Source organism: Geospiza fortis, unplaced genomic scaffold (assembly GCF_000277835.1).
Source record: "Geospiza fortis unplaced genomic scaffold, GeoFor_1.0 scaffold264, whole genome shotgun sequence".
NCBI classification, from domain to species: domain Eukaryota; kingdom Metazoa; phylum Chordata; class Aves; order Passeriformes; family Thraupidae; genus Geospiza; species Geospiza fortis.
In genome coordinates this window covers 395,315-411,505 of record NW_005054332.1, presented here as the reverse complement: position 1 = coordinate 411,505, position 16,191 = coordinate 395,315, and the positions used below count along the sequence as shown (strand labels likewise).

The following is a 16,191-nucleotide window of genomic DNA, read 5'->3' as shown; positions in this document are numbered from 1 at the left end:
GGTTGGATTTCTAAAAGCACCGAATACCGGGCAGGTATGGTAAAAAAGGGCATCGGTGGCCAGGAGGGGGGAGAGATCATGAGACTCCCGTGGGCTGCAGCGGCGGGCAGGGTGGGACAGGGCAGCACAGGGCAGGGCAGCACGGCACAGCACAGTTGTCTCACCCGAGCGGGCAGCTCGCCGCAGCCTTCGCGCTGGGGTCGCAGGGGGTCGCAGTGGATCACCATCCACTGGATCTCGAACTGGCAAAGGAGAAGTGATCATGTTAATTCTGGTCAGGGGTCACGCTGACCGGGCGTGTAAGAGGTGGAATACTGGCGCACTAGGCAGAGGATTAAACGCTAGGTACTTCATGTCAATAGCTACAGGTGGAGCAGTGCTTTGCCCTGCATTCCCCATCCCTAACTGTGGAGGTCTTTTAAATAGGGGGCATAAACCGGCTGAGGTGCTGCCACTCCTGAAATCCTCTTCATCACATCTCTACTGTTCTGTTTGTTTGCAGTCATCACGGTTTCCTGAGTGCTGAGACTGGAGCACAACAGAAGGGATACCCTTGTTTCTTTTACCTGTTAACTGACACCATAATTTGTGCGCCAATTCTTCCCCTCCTTTATCCACTTCTCATTTTTAAGCCATCATAGTAATAGCCAATTGAGTGCCATAATATACATATAAAAGAACTAATACTAATTTAATACTACAAGGCAGCCATACAATAGCCCAAACAGGAATAAGTTGTAAACAGTGTCCTCACACTAAATCCAAAACACAGCTCTGTACCAGCTATGAAAAGAGAGCTAACTCTGTCTGCCTTGAGGCTATATAAAACAAAAGTTGATAGGAAACCTCTCTAACTTTAAAAAAATTTAAAATAAAACTCTTATGGTGGCAATGTAGTAAAAGATGTGACTGGCTTCCCATTGATTTAGGAGAGGTGAGAGAAGGGCAAATATGTTCTAGCCTTGCTGTCAAGACATCTTTTCCCTTGCCAGTATTTCACAATGATCTTGTTAAGTTGATTTAAAGGATGCCATTATTTTGAAGATGTCTCATGCAGGTATTCTGCTGTTATCAATATACAATATTATTAAGGAGTAAGTGCAGTCATAAAGTTTTCAGAAATGAACCTCAGATAATTTAGGGGTAATCATAAAGCAAAGATATTAAAATGTAACCTTTTAAACCCAAAGATGGTGTGAAAGTTTTGCCTGAGGTAGAGCTTATTTTCCTCACAGTAGCTGGTATGGAGCTGTGTTTTGGATTTGTGTTGGGACCAGAGCTGATAGCACGGGGATGATTTTGTTATTGCTGAGCAGTGCTTGGATGGAGTCAAGGCCTTTTCTGCCCCTGACTCCACCCCATCAGCAAGGAAGCTGGGGGTGCACAAGGACTTGGGAGGGGACACAGCCAAGATAGCTGATCCCACTGACTAAAGGGATATCCCAGACCCCAGCATCATGCTCAGAATATAAAGCTGGGAGAAGAAAGAAAGGGCAGGGAGAGTTTGAAGTGATGCTCTTTGTCTTCCCAAGCCACTGTTACATGTGATGAAGCCCAGCTTTCCTGGAGATGGCTGGACACCTGCCTGCCATTGGGAAGTGGTGAATTAATTCCTTGTTTTGCTTTGCCTCTGTGCATGGCTTGAGCTTTACCTATTAAAGTGTCTTTATCTCAATCCACAAGTTTCCTTACTTTTACTTTTACAATTCTCATCCCACCATGGGGTAGAGTGAGCAAGAGGCCATGTGGGGCTTAGTTGCTATCTGGAGTTAAACTACAAGGAATGTTTAAAACCCATAGATCAGCATTCCTGACACACATTTGGCAGGATTCCTACAGGATTTCTGTTTCATTTTTATTTCTTAGTCAGCACAGATATGATTAACTGTGTCTGATTGTTCACTGTTTTGTCATCTTAAGTTCTACAGAAATTCCTGCAAATGCCCACCATCCTGGCACATCTCAATGTCAACCTCGTAATTCAGTTGTCTTATCAGTGTTTTAGTTGAGAGAGGTGAAGTTTAGGTAAAATGCAGATGAGACCTAAATATGTAGGGTAGTATTTTCAGTATAAAATCAGTCACAGGAATGCATTTAGCAGTACCATAGGGGCTATTGCTGGCTTGGTGATAATCCATGGGAAGTCACCCCTCCTGGGCAAGTACAACTCAGCTAAGCAATTTTTCATGTGGAGATTTTCTACAAAACCTTGTCAAGGAAATCTATGTTTCTCCTAAGAGAGGTCTGCTGTCAACTCTTTGTACATTTGTTAAGTGACCAAGAATAAACTACATATATTTAAATGGAACTCATTCCAGAGCTATTTTAAACATGTTTTATCAATTTTTCGACATCTCTGAAACAGGCTTTTAGAGCTTCTTTCTCCTTACACCTTTTTTTAAAACCTTTGAACATTACAGCCAATTCCGGTGTTATTTGGCTTTCCATAGCTAGAGTTCAGCCTTCTGAATGTGAAATTTCACAGGGTGAAAAAAAACCAAGATGTGACTTTTTACAGAACACCAACACAATCTGTTCTGTGGTGTAAATTAATCCCTGTTAAATAAATATTGACAAGCAGCTTCCTCTTAGATGCTACAAGTCATGTAGCTTCCCTGAGCTAGTTAGCAGCCTGAAATGTCAATTAAATAATGACCAAGAGTCACTTCTAGCAAAGTGTTTAGTATCTATTATGAAAAAAACATGGTAATGCCTCTGAAATCACAGTAATTAAGGCAATTACGTAATCTCACAGAAGTTATAATTTGAGCAGTAAGAAATTAATTCCCTTACCTTCCTATTATAGACACGTAATTTAGAAAGAAAATTCCTTTTCAGTTTTGACATTATGCTAAATCTCATACTGCTTAGAGTTTATAATGGATTCTATTAATTACTTTTTGATAAAAAGATAAAACTTTTTGATACTTTTATCTAAAAAAGAAAAGATAAAATGCAGCTGTGAATCTGTGTAAAAATTTGTCCTCCATAAAGCATTCCAGAAATCCTGGAATAAATCTTTGTAAAGGCTGAAAGGCAAGATGGAGTTTCTAATGGAACTGTATCTATTATTCTGCTAGGCACTCATAGTAATAACGAGCAATAAAGAATCCCTTTTAAAATTATATGTGTTACAGTGCACCTCTGAGAAGTTGACCTATTCTGCAAGATAAATAGGGCCCTCACCAGAATGCAGCAAAAAAGAATGGGAAACACATAATTTATGTCCTTTTAAAATTCTACCACTGGAAGTAATATACTTTAACAATGCCTGGGAGTAAATTAAAAGCTGTGCCTGGGGCATATTAAATAACCAAGTCTTTTGAGATATTTAAACTTACAGTCAAGCAATTTAAAGACTAGAATAGCCCCAAACATAGATTTATTTATTCAATTTAAAGAGAAATAAAGTACACAGGCTAAAACAGAAATTTATGCGATATAAATAGACATTTTAAAATTACTAGTCCATCTGACTATGTAATTCCTTTATCATCATCTCAGAGGTTATGGGGTTCCTAAATCTACATTATTGTAATATCAGGTTGAACCACTACCATATCCTTTTTGGGCTTCCCAGACAGGCCATGCAATTCAGTTGAGTGAGCCCTAAGTCAGTTCTGTCTAAAATAAAGTGTAATTTTAGGCACCTAAATTCAGTTTAAGAATATGGTGTCATGCTTACTTTCTGTCTTCTCTGATAATTTGTTACAGTGCTTCATTATTCTTTTTGGCAGGAAGTGTGGATCATACTCCTGTTTTAAAGCCTAACTCATGCAAAGATTTTACTTTTTTTCATAAAATATACTTCATATGACCAAACCTTCCCAGAAACATGCTAAAGTTATAAACAAATATTTTGCATTATAAAACGGTGAATTATAAAAATTCTTTAATTCCATTTTGTTCTTTCATCCTTAAAGGAGGTTGTCCTATAATTCATGTAGCCCCACACTGGTGGCTAAAGATGTACAGTTTTAAACACAAGCCAGGCAGAACTTAGTGCCAGACAGTTTTCCCTACTAAATGCCTGAAGAGCCCTGGGTGATCAATGCTGCTCAGTTGTATACCTTGCTGAAAAGAGAGTCTCTGCAAGACACAGGCTGGAGAGGAAGGTGGATAAGATTCCAATAAGATTTCTCTTCTGCTTTTCCTCACTGCTTCATTCCTGGCCAAAGGTGAGTCAGAGCACCAACAGAAGGCCAAGGTGACCTTGATACCACATCACTCCCCTCACTTGTCAGCTGCCATTTGGAATCACTACTTCAAGAGGCAAAGGAACCCTCCTCATTTCTGAAGGCATGACTCTGTGTCTAACTGGAGGGCACAGTTTGCTCTAGCACTATGTACCAGGTGCTGTAAAATTACTCCATTAATACCAATAGATTTCTCTGCATTTAATCTACCTTTCCAAAGAGGAAAACAATATTGGCATTTCATCCTACTACCATACATAGAATATATGTAATGTGTAATGTTTTCATCATCCCAGCTATCCATGCATCCATCAGTATTGCTCAGAGCAGTTAGCAAAGCTAAGATACATATGCTAATTTTTAATATGCTAATTGCCACATTATCAGCTCCAGCTGATTCTTTTAATGACATTTTCAAAGACTAACTCTTGTTTTCAACAGAATTAGTATAACGTTTCAGCTATTGAAATTTCCTCATCCACATCTATAACAGCATGTTAGATTGATCCCTTCAGACACATGGGGCAGCTTTCTGCTGGCATTCTCACGTAAAACTGATTTCAATCCAGTGCAATACTGCAACTAAACATACAGAGGTGATGAAATATGAGATGCTTCTTTTGTTGCAATGCTTTCCCTTTCAGTTTTACACAACACTGGTTAACCTGTGTCCACGGGTTTTTTTGCAAACAGCGTGAGATATAGTTTAAAATTATGTCTCACTTCACTCTTTTACTTCAAAGTTGTAACAAGTACAGGGATGTCTAGGAATTTTCATTATTGAAATTTAGGCATAACCTGAGTATCTTTTAACTTACAAGGTATAAGTGCAAAATTTAAAAAAAAAAAAAGTTAATACTTACCTGCCAATGAGTTAGTTTCTGCCATTTCTGCTTTCAGAAATAATTTAAACATGCATTCCACAAAACAAAACCCCATATTTAATGTAAAACACTTTTTGAAGAAATAAAAGATTTTGAAACTTACCGGAACTGAAATTTGAGGATTATTTTTAAGTTTTCCAAGCACAGCAAAGCCATCAGTGTTGATTTTCCCTTTCGGTTTTATGTTTAAGGACTCTATTTTAATACAGTCAATAAAAAGTGTGACACTGTTTGCTCCCACAATTATCATAAGCTTGTGCCATTGGGAGTCAAACAAGAAAGGCAAATGTAAAAATGATGCTGTTTGGTGTCTTCCATCTGCTCCTTTATAAGAAAACTCAACACTTTTCATTTGACCATTGAGATTCACTCCAACTTGTTCTTTTCCTGAAGAATCCTGAATCTGCCAAATAGTCCAGTATTTCTGAAGTGTGGCCCCAGTCATCCGAAAAGTAGTTAGAAAGGAATATTCATCAGGCAATCCGTTGGAATATATGGCACTGTGTAGGATTAAAATACACTACATTTGTTCTGTATTCGTTCTGAAAAGCGCCACATATCACCATAGACTAATGAGAAACCATTACTCAGTAGAACCATATCTCAACCATTCTTGTATCAGTGCATTTCTGCATGCTGAGGCCCAAAACAAGGTGTTACTAATGGCAAAATAACTGGTTCAGAAGTGTGGGTTCTTCCAATGTTTCACAATTTTTATGATAACACTTTCTAAGAATAATGGATGGAACAAGAACTCACTCCTACTTCAGATATAGAAAGCATATCCTACAATTATCCTGTTTCCCACTGTTAGACTTACAAAGTTGGTCAACATTTTATGACTTTACAATGCCCAGGGAGAAAGTGCAGATCTGATTTGATTTTGAAGGCATAAGAATGTCTTTTGCAAATGCATTTTCTCGTTCAACCTGCCAATAACCCTTTTGTTAAGGTATAAGCTATCACTTCAGCAGAAATCATTGACAAATATGTGGTGAGAACCCACACTCAAAGTGTACTATGTCCTGTGACATTAAACCACAAGACTACAAGTAGCAGGGAACAGATTTGCCACATAAAATATCTCATATTTTAGCAACTCCTATAAGGTGAGCTTTGGAAACACAGGTAGCACTGGCTGTGTCACTGTGCAAAACAGTCAAGTCATTTTTTATTTCAAATGTATCACAGTACAATATTTAAGAAATTGGCCTTTCCATATTTATTCTATGGATCATAAAACTCTAGTGTCATATCCAGTCAACATCAATACATTATTTGCCATCTATCCATATTTAAGAATAAGTTTAAATAAATTTCTTAAGCATGAAGACATGCAGAGCTATTTTGTCCCAGCTTTCATTAGGATAACTTCTTAAACAAGTAGACATCTTGAACAAAGATGATTTTTGAGTGGCAGATCAATCCTATCTCAGCAGCTATTTATATAGCATTAGTGAATCTCAGGATCTAGGCTATGGGGGAAAAAAAAGCAAAAATACTGTCAGCTCTTATTCTGTATGCTTGATGACTACTGATTTAGAAAGAGACTACTTCCAGAAGCAATCTTCCCTAGTTTGTAGTGTTCCAAGCTGCAGTGCAGCTGTGCTCCAGCAGGCAGCGGCACAGCCTCAGCAGATTTCAGGGAGGATGCAGCAAGCCTGGCAGCAGCAGCAGCTTCGGCTTACAAATAAAGTACCCGCAGTGCTGGTGTTTCTCCTTTTCCCCAGGAGCCTTTGCCCACACTGGGGTATAAGGCAGGGGAATGTATAGCTGGAAAGTTTAGCTCATTATAAAAGGTGTGGAGATATATGAAGCTGGAAGAGGGGGCTCCTTGCCAGTATCTTTAATCTGTCTGTGCTTTGCTGTGAATTGTGTCTCTTGACTGAGGAGGAAATCCTGCTCCACCTGGTTTTGTTTGATAGGATTTTATCTAACTCATTGTTTTCTGTCATCATTTATTTTCAGTTTGTATCTTGCCCTCTCAGATGCAAATATCACCTTGAGGATATTGTAGCTTGCCTTCGGTTCCGAGCACTTTGCAGTGTTTACTGTACCCTATTCCTCCTTGTCTTACATTTCTGGCCTACACAATGAGCATATATATTCTTTTCTTCTCCAGGAAGATAATTCTTCTCCCTATTCAGACATACCTTCACTCTTACTAAGCTTCTGATCCAGTTCAGCACATCCTTTATGGCTCTTTGTGTCCTTCCTCTATAATGTCTCTTTTAAAAACCTCCTCTACTGCTAAAACTTTAGCTCATCTGGGTCATTTATCCCTTCAGACGCTGAATCTCATTTGTTCTTGCAGAAGAGCTGTTTTTTCTACTACCACACGGAAGGTGGTATTGTTAGGTAACCTTTAAATAGCCTCCTTGTGACATTCAACTTTCTCTGTTAAGTTCAGTGACACCAGGGTGTCTGATAACTGAGCCTAAAAGAAGCAGTACTAATCCCAGATCCTCTGTGAAGAGGTTTTCAGCATTTCTCTGCACTGCTAAGTTTTGTTGTCATGGCAATACTCGTTAAACTATCACACACATTCTCATCCGACCTCAGCTGACACAACTCTACTGCCAAAAAAACAAAACAAGAAAAGAAACAAAAAACCCTAGTACATGTACATATTTTTTGATTAGAAGATTGTTTATGCCACATTGGCAAATTAATTCTTTGCGCCATATTTAGCTATAGATTTAGTATTTTTCAAGACATCACATGGGTCCTCCTTTTTCAGACATTAAAATAGGAAAGAAATATGTTCAGTTTTTCAGAACATATGCAAAGAAGAGAAATAATGTAAGAGCTTCTGATGTTGGTAAGAGAAAATCAGATTATAAGAAACATGTATCAAACCCTAAAGATAAAAATTCAGTGCACAAACATGGAAAAGTATTCCCCTTTTTAAAAATTACTAATAATCAATCAGAAGAACTGCTACCTTTTGACTAAAGACTCAGTATCAGTAACATGACTCAACACAGTGAAGCATGACCCATCACCAGAAAGGTACTCTGCAGGGGACTGTTACTGTGTCAGATTTATACCTATAATTCTACAAGCAAAGCAGAGACATATGCTCATCTCAGCTACTCCAACAGTAACGATCCTTTAGTGGTTTAATTGTATTTCAGAACACATTTCTTTCCAAAGCCTGTAATCCTTATATAGGCAAAACCCTTCTGAAATCAGCAACTTAAAATGCTAAATATTTGGAAACCATAGCAAATTTAGCATGATATTTAAATAAATAATTGTAGAGAAGCTATTCCTCCATCTTACTGCCAAAGTGAAGAGTGATAGATGCTGTATCTTTATTGAACAGCTGATAGCTGTATAAGCACTCAAATTCTTTCTGGAAATTATTTTTAACATAGTTGTTTCCAATTCCACTGATTTATGGAAGAGAACCAATCAATTTTAAAATTAGATTCAGGTAAATGAGCAAAGAAAGAATTTATATGGAAACATATTTAAAGGCCAAAATCCAGATTTATTCCTAACCTATTTCCTATCCACTTAAAATTGTTCAGGATACGAGCCATCTGATCTTTTTCTTTAATTTAATTTTTTTCTTCAGTTTGTAAGAAAGCATTCCAGTCCTGCTTTCCTTGTATACTCACACTATTATTAACTGCTTCAGTTGTTTTATGAATACAAGATTAGGTCAATTTTTTTATCAGATATTCGACTATTTGCCTAAATTTTTAAAGTATTGGAGGTGGGAAGTTTGAAACATTTGTAGTTCCTCTAGGAGAACTACTGAAACACTACTATTTCTTTTAAATCCTTTTATAAATACCTAAGACTTTCGTTAATCGTATATTATGAATACTTAACAGGAAGATTTCTTTGAGATTTCAAAGCTAAGTCCTACCCAGCCTTCAATACAACCAAAGTAAGTAATCTGACAATGGTGAAGAAAGCCCCAACCCATCCCAGTGACCCCAGGATTCACCAAGAGCAGAAGACTATGTTAGAAGCTCAGCTATATACCTATTTAAGTTCTACAAAGTAACTGTTTATTTTATTAAATTTGGTTTTTTTTGAGTTAGTTTATTTCTTAGGTGAACTCCATTGCTCACTGACTTAACTTAGTCCTTGCTAAATAAAAGTTTTAGAAATGTTAGCACAACCCACTGGAGGTGGCTGTGGAAATTGCTGTGGCCATTCTCATGATAATGCAGTATCACATGCCCAGGGTTGAGGGTTCTTTTGGTCAATCTGGAGGCACTCATGTCTGCCTCTCCTGGAGCTGCTTTGACTCACAGCTGACCTGGCACACCCTGCCTGGCAGCAACTGAACAAGCAATAACAATAAAACTTAGCTCAGCACTTTTAAAAGCATCTGTCCTAAGTCATTAACCAGAAGCCATTTGTTAGGATTCATTACCCTCAGCTGATCTTTATTATTCAGAAACTCCCACTGCCAAGCTAATTAATTCTCTTATGACCTAATTAGCTTCCTAGCTGCATTTTGTCTTTTCTATTTCAGCGTCATCATCAATATCTGGGTGGGATAGCATACTCACAATGTGAAAGGAGAAGCACCTGAAGAGCTTTGGTGGTTGAATGTAAAAAACCCAGACCTTCAAGCACATGCACTTGAGTGCTGCTTCACAGAAAAGCAATATTCCCAGAGTGAAAAAAAAGCCAGAAAATAGGCCTTTGAAATTCTCTGGATATTTCAAATTTACTGATAAAGCTTTATGAACTTCCTCCCTATTTTGTTTGGGGTTTTGTGTGTGTGTGTTATGACAGTTGCATTCATGAAGTTAAAGGTTTAGGATTTCATCCAATGCACAATGATAATTAGCCCTTTTCCCACATATAAAAAAAGTGTCATGAACATGTTTTTTTCATTCACAAAATTAATCATAAAGTACAATGATTAATTTTGTACTTACTAACTGGTGGACACCTAAACACGTACACAGATTAAATTGAAAAATGATGGGTTCACCATGTCCAATGAAAACAGCTATATGTCATGGCAGTTCCACACAAAGTTATTACACTATTATTACACCATGCCATTCCATGGAGAACACTGGGTTGATCCTTCAGAGTAAAATCTAGAAGAAGCACTGGCCAATGGGAATTTATTTGGATGATGGGAGAAGCTAAGTTATGACTTGTGTGCAATCACTTCTGTTCATTTTGGGATATACTTCTGGGCAAGCAAGCAAAGCAGCAAAAGGACTGAGCTACAACTCAGTAGCATTTTAAGGAAGTTCTCTGAGTTTTTCAAGGCATAAGCTATTGCTACATCAGAGACTGAATGCTGAGCCATGCCCATCCAATTGAGCTCTCATTCCCATACCATATAGCCACTCTAAAATGGGCTCTTCTGCTCTAGTATTAATCATCATGTGTTAGCCTAAAAAATTATTTCCCTGTTGCCAACGTGTTTGATGAGGGTCCTTCCCCAGTGCTCCCATGGCACTTGGGCTACATCAGCCAGCCAGCTCGGGAAAGCCATGTTGGCCATTTTCCCAAACTCACTCTATTTTTCCCTCCCCCGCCTCTGGATGCAGCAGGGGCGCACAGGCCGGAGGGTGATCCCGGGGTGTGAGCCCGGCCCGCGGCGGGCGCCGCTTCAGCACCGCGGGCAGGGACAGCTCCGGGAGCCGGGGCGGCCGGGCAGCCCTTCCCTTCCCTTCCCTGCCCTGCCCTGCCCTGCCCTGCCCTGCCCTGCCCTGCCCTGCCCTGCCCTCCTCTTTCCGCCCACTGAGAGGGCCACGCTGTAAAATAACTCTTTAGCAGAGCAGCGAGCTCTGCCCCGAGACAGAGGAGCAGCACACTGAGGCACTGGAGCAGTGTCAGGACTCAAATCCATTTCCTGGGCCAATGACCCCAATGGCAGGAGTAACGCAGATTCTGGAGTAACACAGTTGACATAGGTTTGTTCAGGGGTAACTTGTGGATATCAAGCACATATTTCACTAGAACCATCTATAGCAAAAAGCCTAAATGTCAGAATCCAGGATATTCCTCTGGCTGCCCTAGAGGACTCGAGACCCTGGCAGGGGGCTCGGAGAGCTTGGCACAGAGTCAAAAACACCTGTGCCTTTGATTCTAGCCCATGGAAAGTGAAAATCTTGCTGCTTTCATCTGAGAATCTCCAGTTTTTAGTGAAGTGATGATCCCATTTGCTGTCTGTGTTTGGATTCACATTCATGCACTAGCAGTCCTGATTTGTATCTGGGACTGAAAGTAGCCATGAGCCCAAGGTAACCAAACACTTAAGCTCTAAAGTAGCTTTATCTGGTGGCAATGAAGGTAGCAGCCAGGGAGGATTGCAGCAAGAAAAGTTGTTAGTGATAGATGGAGTAAGACAGAAACGCTTCACAATCCAATTATTCCTAGCTGAAACAGTAGTCCAGTTAATGGTCTTGCCACTTAATTGCTAACTTGAGGCATTCTTAATTACATAAAGTGCTGGAACAGAATCCAGACTTGCCTAAATTTGGCAAAGGCATCTCTACCCTGCTGTACTGTCTCTGTTCCTTCACCAGCAGTAAGTCTGGCCTGTAAAGCACTAACACAATTAAATCCTTAAATCCTGACTTCTATCACAAATTCACTGTAACATGTTAAATAATAATTTTCAACTTTTATAGGTTAAGTGACCATAAATCAGCCAGGAATATTCATGTACCTTTTACCTAAAACAGACACACAATGAAAAAACCCCCTCACCTCAGAATCAGTGAGTTCTCTGCAATCCTCACATGCTCAGAAAGATCCCTTTGTGTCAATATTTTAAGAAAACTTTTTCCCTCTCCTCCTGTTACATTTTCTTTGCCTCCGTATTTCAAATCATTGACTTCTGACATTGCTTTCTAGAGGCGAATCCCTTAGCATCAGCAAATCTTGAGGCACTCTGAGCAATATCATCAGGGAAGTGGAAGTCCCTGAAATTGCTGCTACAGAATCAGTCTGATCTAGTGGTGGCAATGAAAAAAAAATTCCTCTTTCCCCTTCTGAAAACTTTTTAAATTAGGTGATCTAGCTGGTGGGAGATCTACCACTTAAAAGATAAGATTGCAAAATATCAATATTTTAAAGCCAAACAAGGAAGGCATTACCTGGTTGGTATCCTGAAGTCTACATTGGGTCCCAATTTATAAGCTACTTGTAGAGAAGTGGATCCCACTACTCTCTCAATAATTCCTTGGGAAGCAGCTTTTTCTATCTGAAACTGAGAAATCAGGTCAAAGCCTGCAAGAAAAAAATATACATATCCATAATGTAACTTTCATTTTAATTTTAGAATTGTGCTGTCACAGAGCTGAATATAACCTGATACATTTTTTGAACACCAGCTTTTTCGTTAAAAAGTCTGGGTGCTACTTGCCTGGTAGGTCATCTTGGCCAATTCTGATTGTTGGGCAGATATCAATTCTGTGACTGGCACCCAGAATAGCTGGTAGTCCTGCAAAAAAAGGTGAATTTACTAACCATGCACCTGCACATTGACACAGATCACCTTATAAAATCAATGGAAGCAACTGTAAGATTATTAGGAATTAAACAGAGCTATAAATAATAATAATTATAGGTATATAATAATTTAAACTGTACTCAGTAAAGTAAGAGGTATAAGAAAATAATAATCTTTTTCTAGAGAGCTCCAAATTAAAACCAGGAGCTTAATATGCTATTTGATCTTTTTTCAAGCCTTTCAATGAGAGTGTTATAATAATTCTTCTCTAGCAGAGCTGTTGAGAAATAGTAATAGTTTAAGAAGGACTGCTGTGTAAGGAGGCTTTGGGTTGTAACTTTTTGTGATTCAAGCAAACTTAAAAAAAAAAGGCCAGTTACCTAAATCAACAGTCTCTCTACTCCCAAGGAAACTTAAACAAACCTCATGCCAACTAAAGAAGTTGTTGTGAATCAGTTGGCATCTTTTCCATCCTCTCTGGTATTCCAAGCTTTCCCACTTTCCTCTGTGCCAGATTTGATCAGAAGATGAACATTCATTAAATGTAATGTGGTGGCAAGAAGATCTTACAGACCTTTTTTTTTACCAAAATGAGAATGTAGAAGAAATTTGTTTGAGGAAACTTAATCTAAAAATCCAATTGTTCAGAATATTATTTATCAAAAAACCTTGTCATGGCCATAAGACCTACAAGATACCCAGAATTAAGGAAGGAGCTTAAGGAAAAATAAGCATTTATTTGAAGAGTTTAAGAGCCATATACAAGTCTAGTACCAAGTCAATCTGGAAAATGTTAGCAGAGTGTGGGTAGGGAAGAATGAAGAGTGGAAGCTGGAAGGAGAAGCATTTCTAACCTACAGAGAGCCTCTTGTGTGCTGCAAAGGCTCAACCCTAAATGTGGGTTTCCTTCTGACAACATAGGCTTAAAGAGAACATTCAGGTTGACACATTGCACCTTAGAAAGGACCTCATTCTATATTCTTTGATGAGACACATGGCTGACATCCAGCCATTTACATTTTTTGCCCAGCAAATAAAGTAGAACCAGTTTATTGCGACATGTAGCAGAATATCTAACTAGAAGCACTGAAAGACAGGGAAGGTTTGTGTCCTGTATTTGCCATCTACATCCAGATTTTAATCCTTACCTTAAAAATACATCTAATAGCAAATTTCAAGCAACACACACAGGTTTTGCTTTTTTCTTGGTTTTCGTATATATCCTTTTACCCATTCATGCATATATAAATGCACATAGACAGCTCTCATTTTGTGTGATGGCTAGTTACAGAGGATTTTAGTTTTGAATAAACACAGAATAATTCTTTTGACATTCAAAATTACACAAAGATAAAATGTAGATAAAATCTGTCTCCTTACTTGATTGGTGTTGGATGGTGGCTGAGATGAAAGACCACAGAAAACTACACAGGTAAAAGAAAGCTGTAATTTTCCTGTAAACAGAAAGAAAACTCCAGTATGAATCTATAGTTTCTGACAGGTTCTGTTATTAAATTTCTCCCCCAAGCCATGCATATTAAACATATAAAATACCACCTAAGAATCTGCTAACAGATTTGACAAGACAATTTCTTTGGCAAGATAATTTCTTTACATGACAACGTTTTATTTTTGCCTTATAATAAAATATGTCAATAAAGCTCTTTCTATTGTAGTCCACTCGTATAATGCTGGCAAGGACAGCTTTCACTGTTCTAATCTCTTATTTACAGATGTCTCTAAATCCCACTTGTTCTCTTACCAGTGGCTTTTCATCTTCACGGCTGGATTTCTTCACTTCTCTCATGTGAATGCGCAGGGTAAATCGTCACACTGCCTGCTTCCCTCTCATTAGTCTGACAGGGGAGTGCAGCAGAGGGTGCAGACAGCAGCTCCTGCCCCACCAGGACCCTGCAGAGAGGGAGGTGCAGGCTGCTGGGCTGGTTTTAATCTTTGCAAGGGAAGGAGGTGGAGGCTGGACAGACATGTGGGTCCTGGTGGGCTCTGAGGGCGGACCTCTGGAGGCAGCTGAATATAAAGAAGCCAAGAGAGCAAACTAGAGTCTGCTTCTTTCACCAGCACAAGAACAGGGAGATTCAGAAAATGTGAGTTCAGCAAAGTCAGTCTCTGAATGGTGGGATCTGCTGTCCAACCAGACAGGGGAAAGAATTATATGTACCAGGAGGTGTAAGGAAGCTGGGGGCCCTGATAGGGTGTTAAGACTAAAAGTTCTGAGAAGAAGCAAATCCCTATCCTATGAAGAAGGTATTTCCATTTCTCACTGTTTTACTCATCAGGAGAAGCCTGTCTGGTGAGGTCCCAGTTGGTTTTTCTGAATGAAACAGGTTATGTAAAAGGGGTTTCATTGTTTAGATTCTAACCTCCAAGGCATACACATAGGCATTATTAAGCAGACTCCTGTTCTGTTGCCATTGATAAAGCACTTTCCTTTCCAAAGAGACTATTACATATGCTTGGACACACAAAGACATTTACTCATATTTGTTCTCCCAGATACAAAAAGAGAGAGAGAAACTGAAATCTGTATGCATGCAAATATCAAGGAAAAGATAATAAAAAGCCAGAAGGTCCTCACAGGAACCACAGTCCAAATTCATGTATGTATATGTATGTATGGAAAAGTATGCTAAGTTGTTCTTATACATCACATTTGTAAGGTTTCATCTTCTCCAGACTACTGATATTCTGGTTAATAACACCCTAAATTTCCAGATCTTTCAAAGTGTGGAATGTAGGGAATGCAATAATCTCTGCTGTCTGATAAGTGTTTGGATAAATAACTGGGTAGTGAACTATGCCCTCCATCCCAATTTGCTGTAAATTACATTCCCAGTATTGGTAATTTCAATGTTAATATGGTTTACAGTTTTAAATCTATTGTTAGAAAGGGTGGGGCTGGATCACACACACAGACAGTTTGCCATGAATGTCTGATTTTGATGCCTAAGGCAGTGAAGCTTTGGTGATACCATTTTTTCACCCTTCACGAGAAAGGTACACCCAGGGACCCTTGTGGTCCAGCAAGATTGTGAACATTGCATGTCAGCACCAGGGTTGTCACATGAAACCTCTGTCAATTCAAAAACGAAAAAAGGTGAAATATCAATTTGATCTCACAAGAAGTTTGCCCAAATCACCACACACCCGAGTGCCTTATTTCCCCTTGCAGATATTTCCATTGTGGCATCCAATGGTACCCATAGGGCCTGAAAGGAGTCCATAGGGATCTGGAGGAAGAGCAGTACATGGAAGCCACTTGAAGCTGGAACAAGGGGGAACCTGGCATGTGAAGGAATGACAGAGAGCACCCAGGTCTTAAAAAGAATACCAGAAGCTTTGTGAAGGAATGGAAAAGAGTGAGGTGCCAAACCATCTCTTTTGTTGTCTATAAGCTGAGGCATTTCTCTTGCTTTTGAGACTGCTTAGTATTGCCAATTTATTTGAGGCGGTATTAAGGAAGAAAAAGCCATTTCAGTAGTTAGATATGAAACTAATTAGTAGCACCTTGCAGTAAGTTAGCAATGTTTTTTGGTACATGGTATGAAGATGTCTGTCATCCATTGTGTCTGGAGTAATTCACACACCCATCATCCTCTCCTAGAGGGGGAGTCTTATTCAGAGAAATTCAGAGAACATATAC

At 39.1% G+C, this 16,191-nt stretch overlaps 1 protein-coding gene across 1 annotated transcript in view; it reads right to left on the bottom strand.

Moving 5' to 3' along the window:
- COL9A1 (collagen type IX alpha 1 chain) overlaps window positions 1-14,492 on the bottom strand; it is an 80,860-nt gene extending 66,368 nt beyond the window's left edge. Inside the window, exons 1-6 of the mRNA XM_005421682.2 lie at window positions 14,293-14,492; window positions 13,911-13,984; window positions 12,444-12,521; window positions 12,175-12,307; window positions 5,184-5,580; window positions 165-242 (exon numbers count right to left, since the gene is read on the bottom strand). Coding sequence (XP_005421739.1) covers window positions 165-242; window positions 5,184-5,580; window positions 12,175-12,307; window positions 12,444-12,521; window positions 13,911-13,984; window positions 14,293-14,306 — 774 coding nt within the window. The 5' untranslated portion in view covers window positions 14,307-14,492. The remainder of the gene's footprint in view (window positions 1-164; window positions 243-5,183; window positions 5,581-12,174; window positions 12,308-12,443; window positions 12,522-13,910; window positions 13,985-14,292) is intronic.
- Window positions 14,493-16,191: the final 1,699 nt, after the last annotated feature.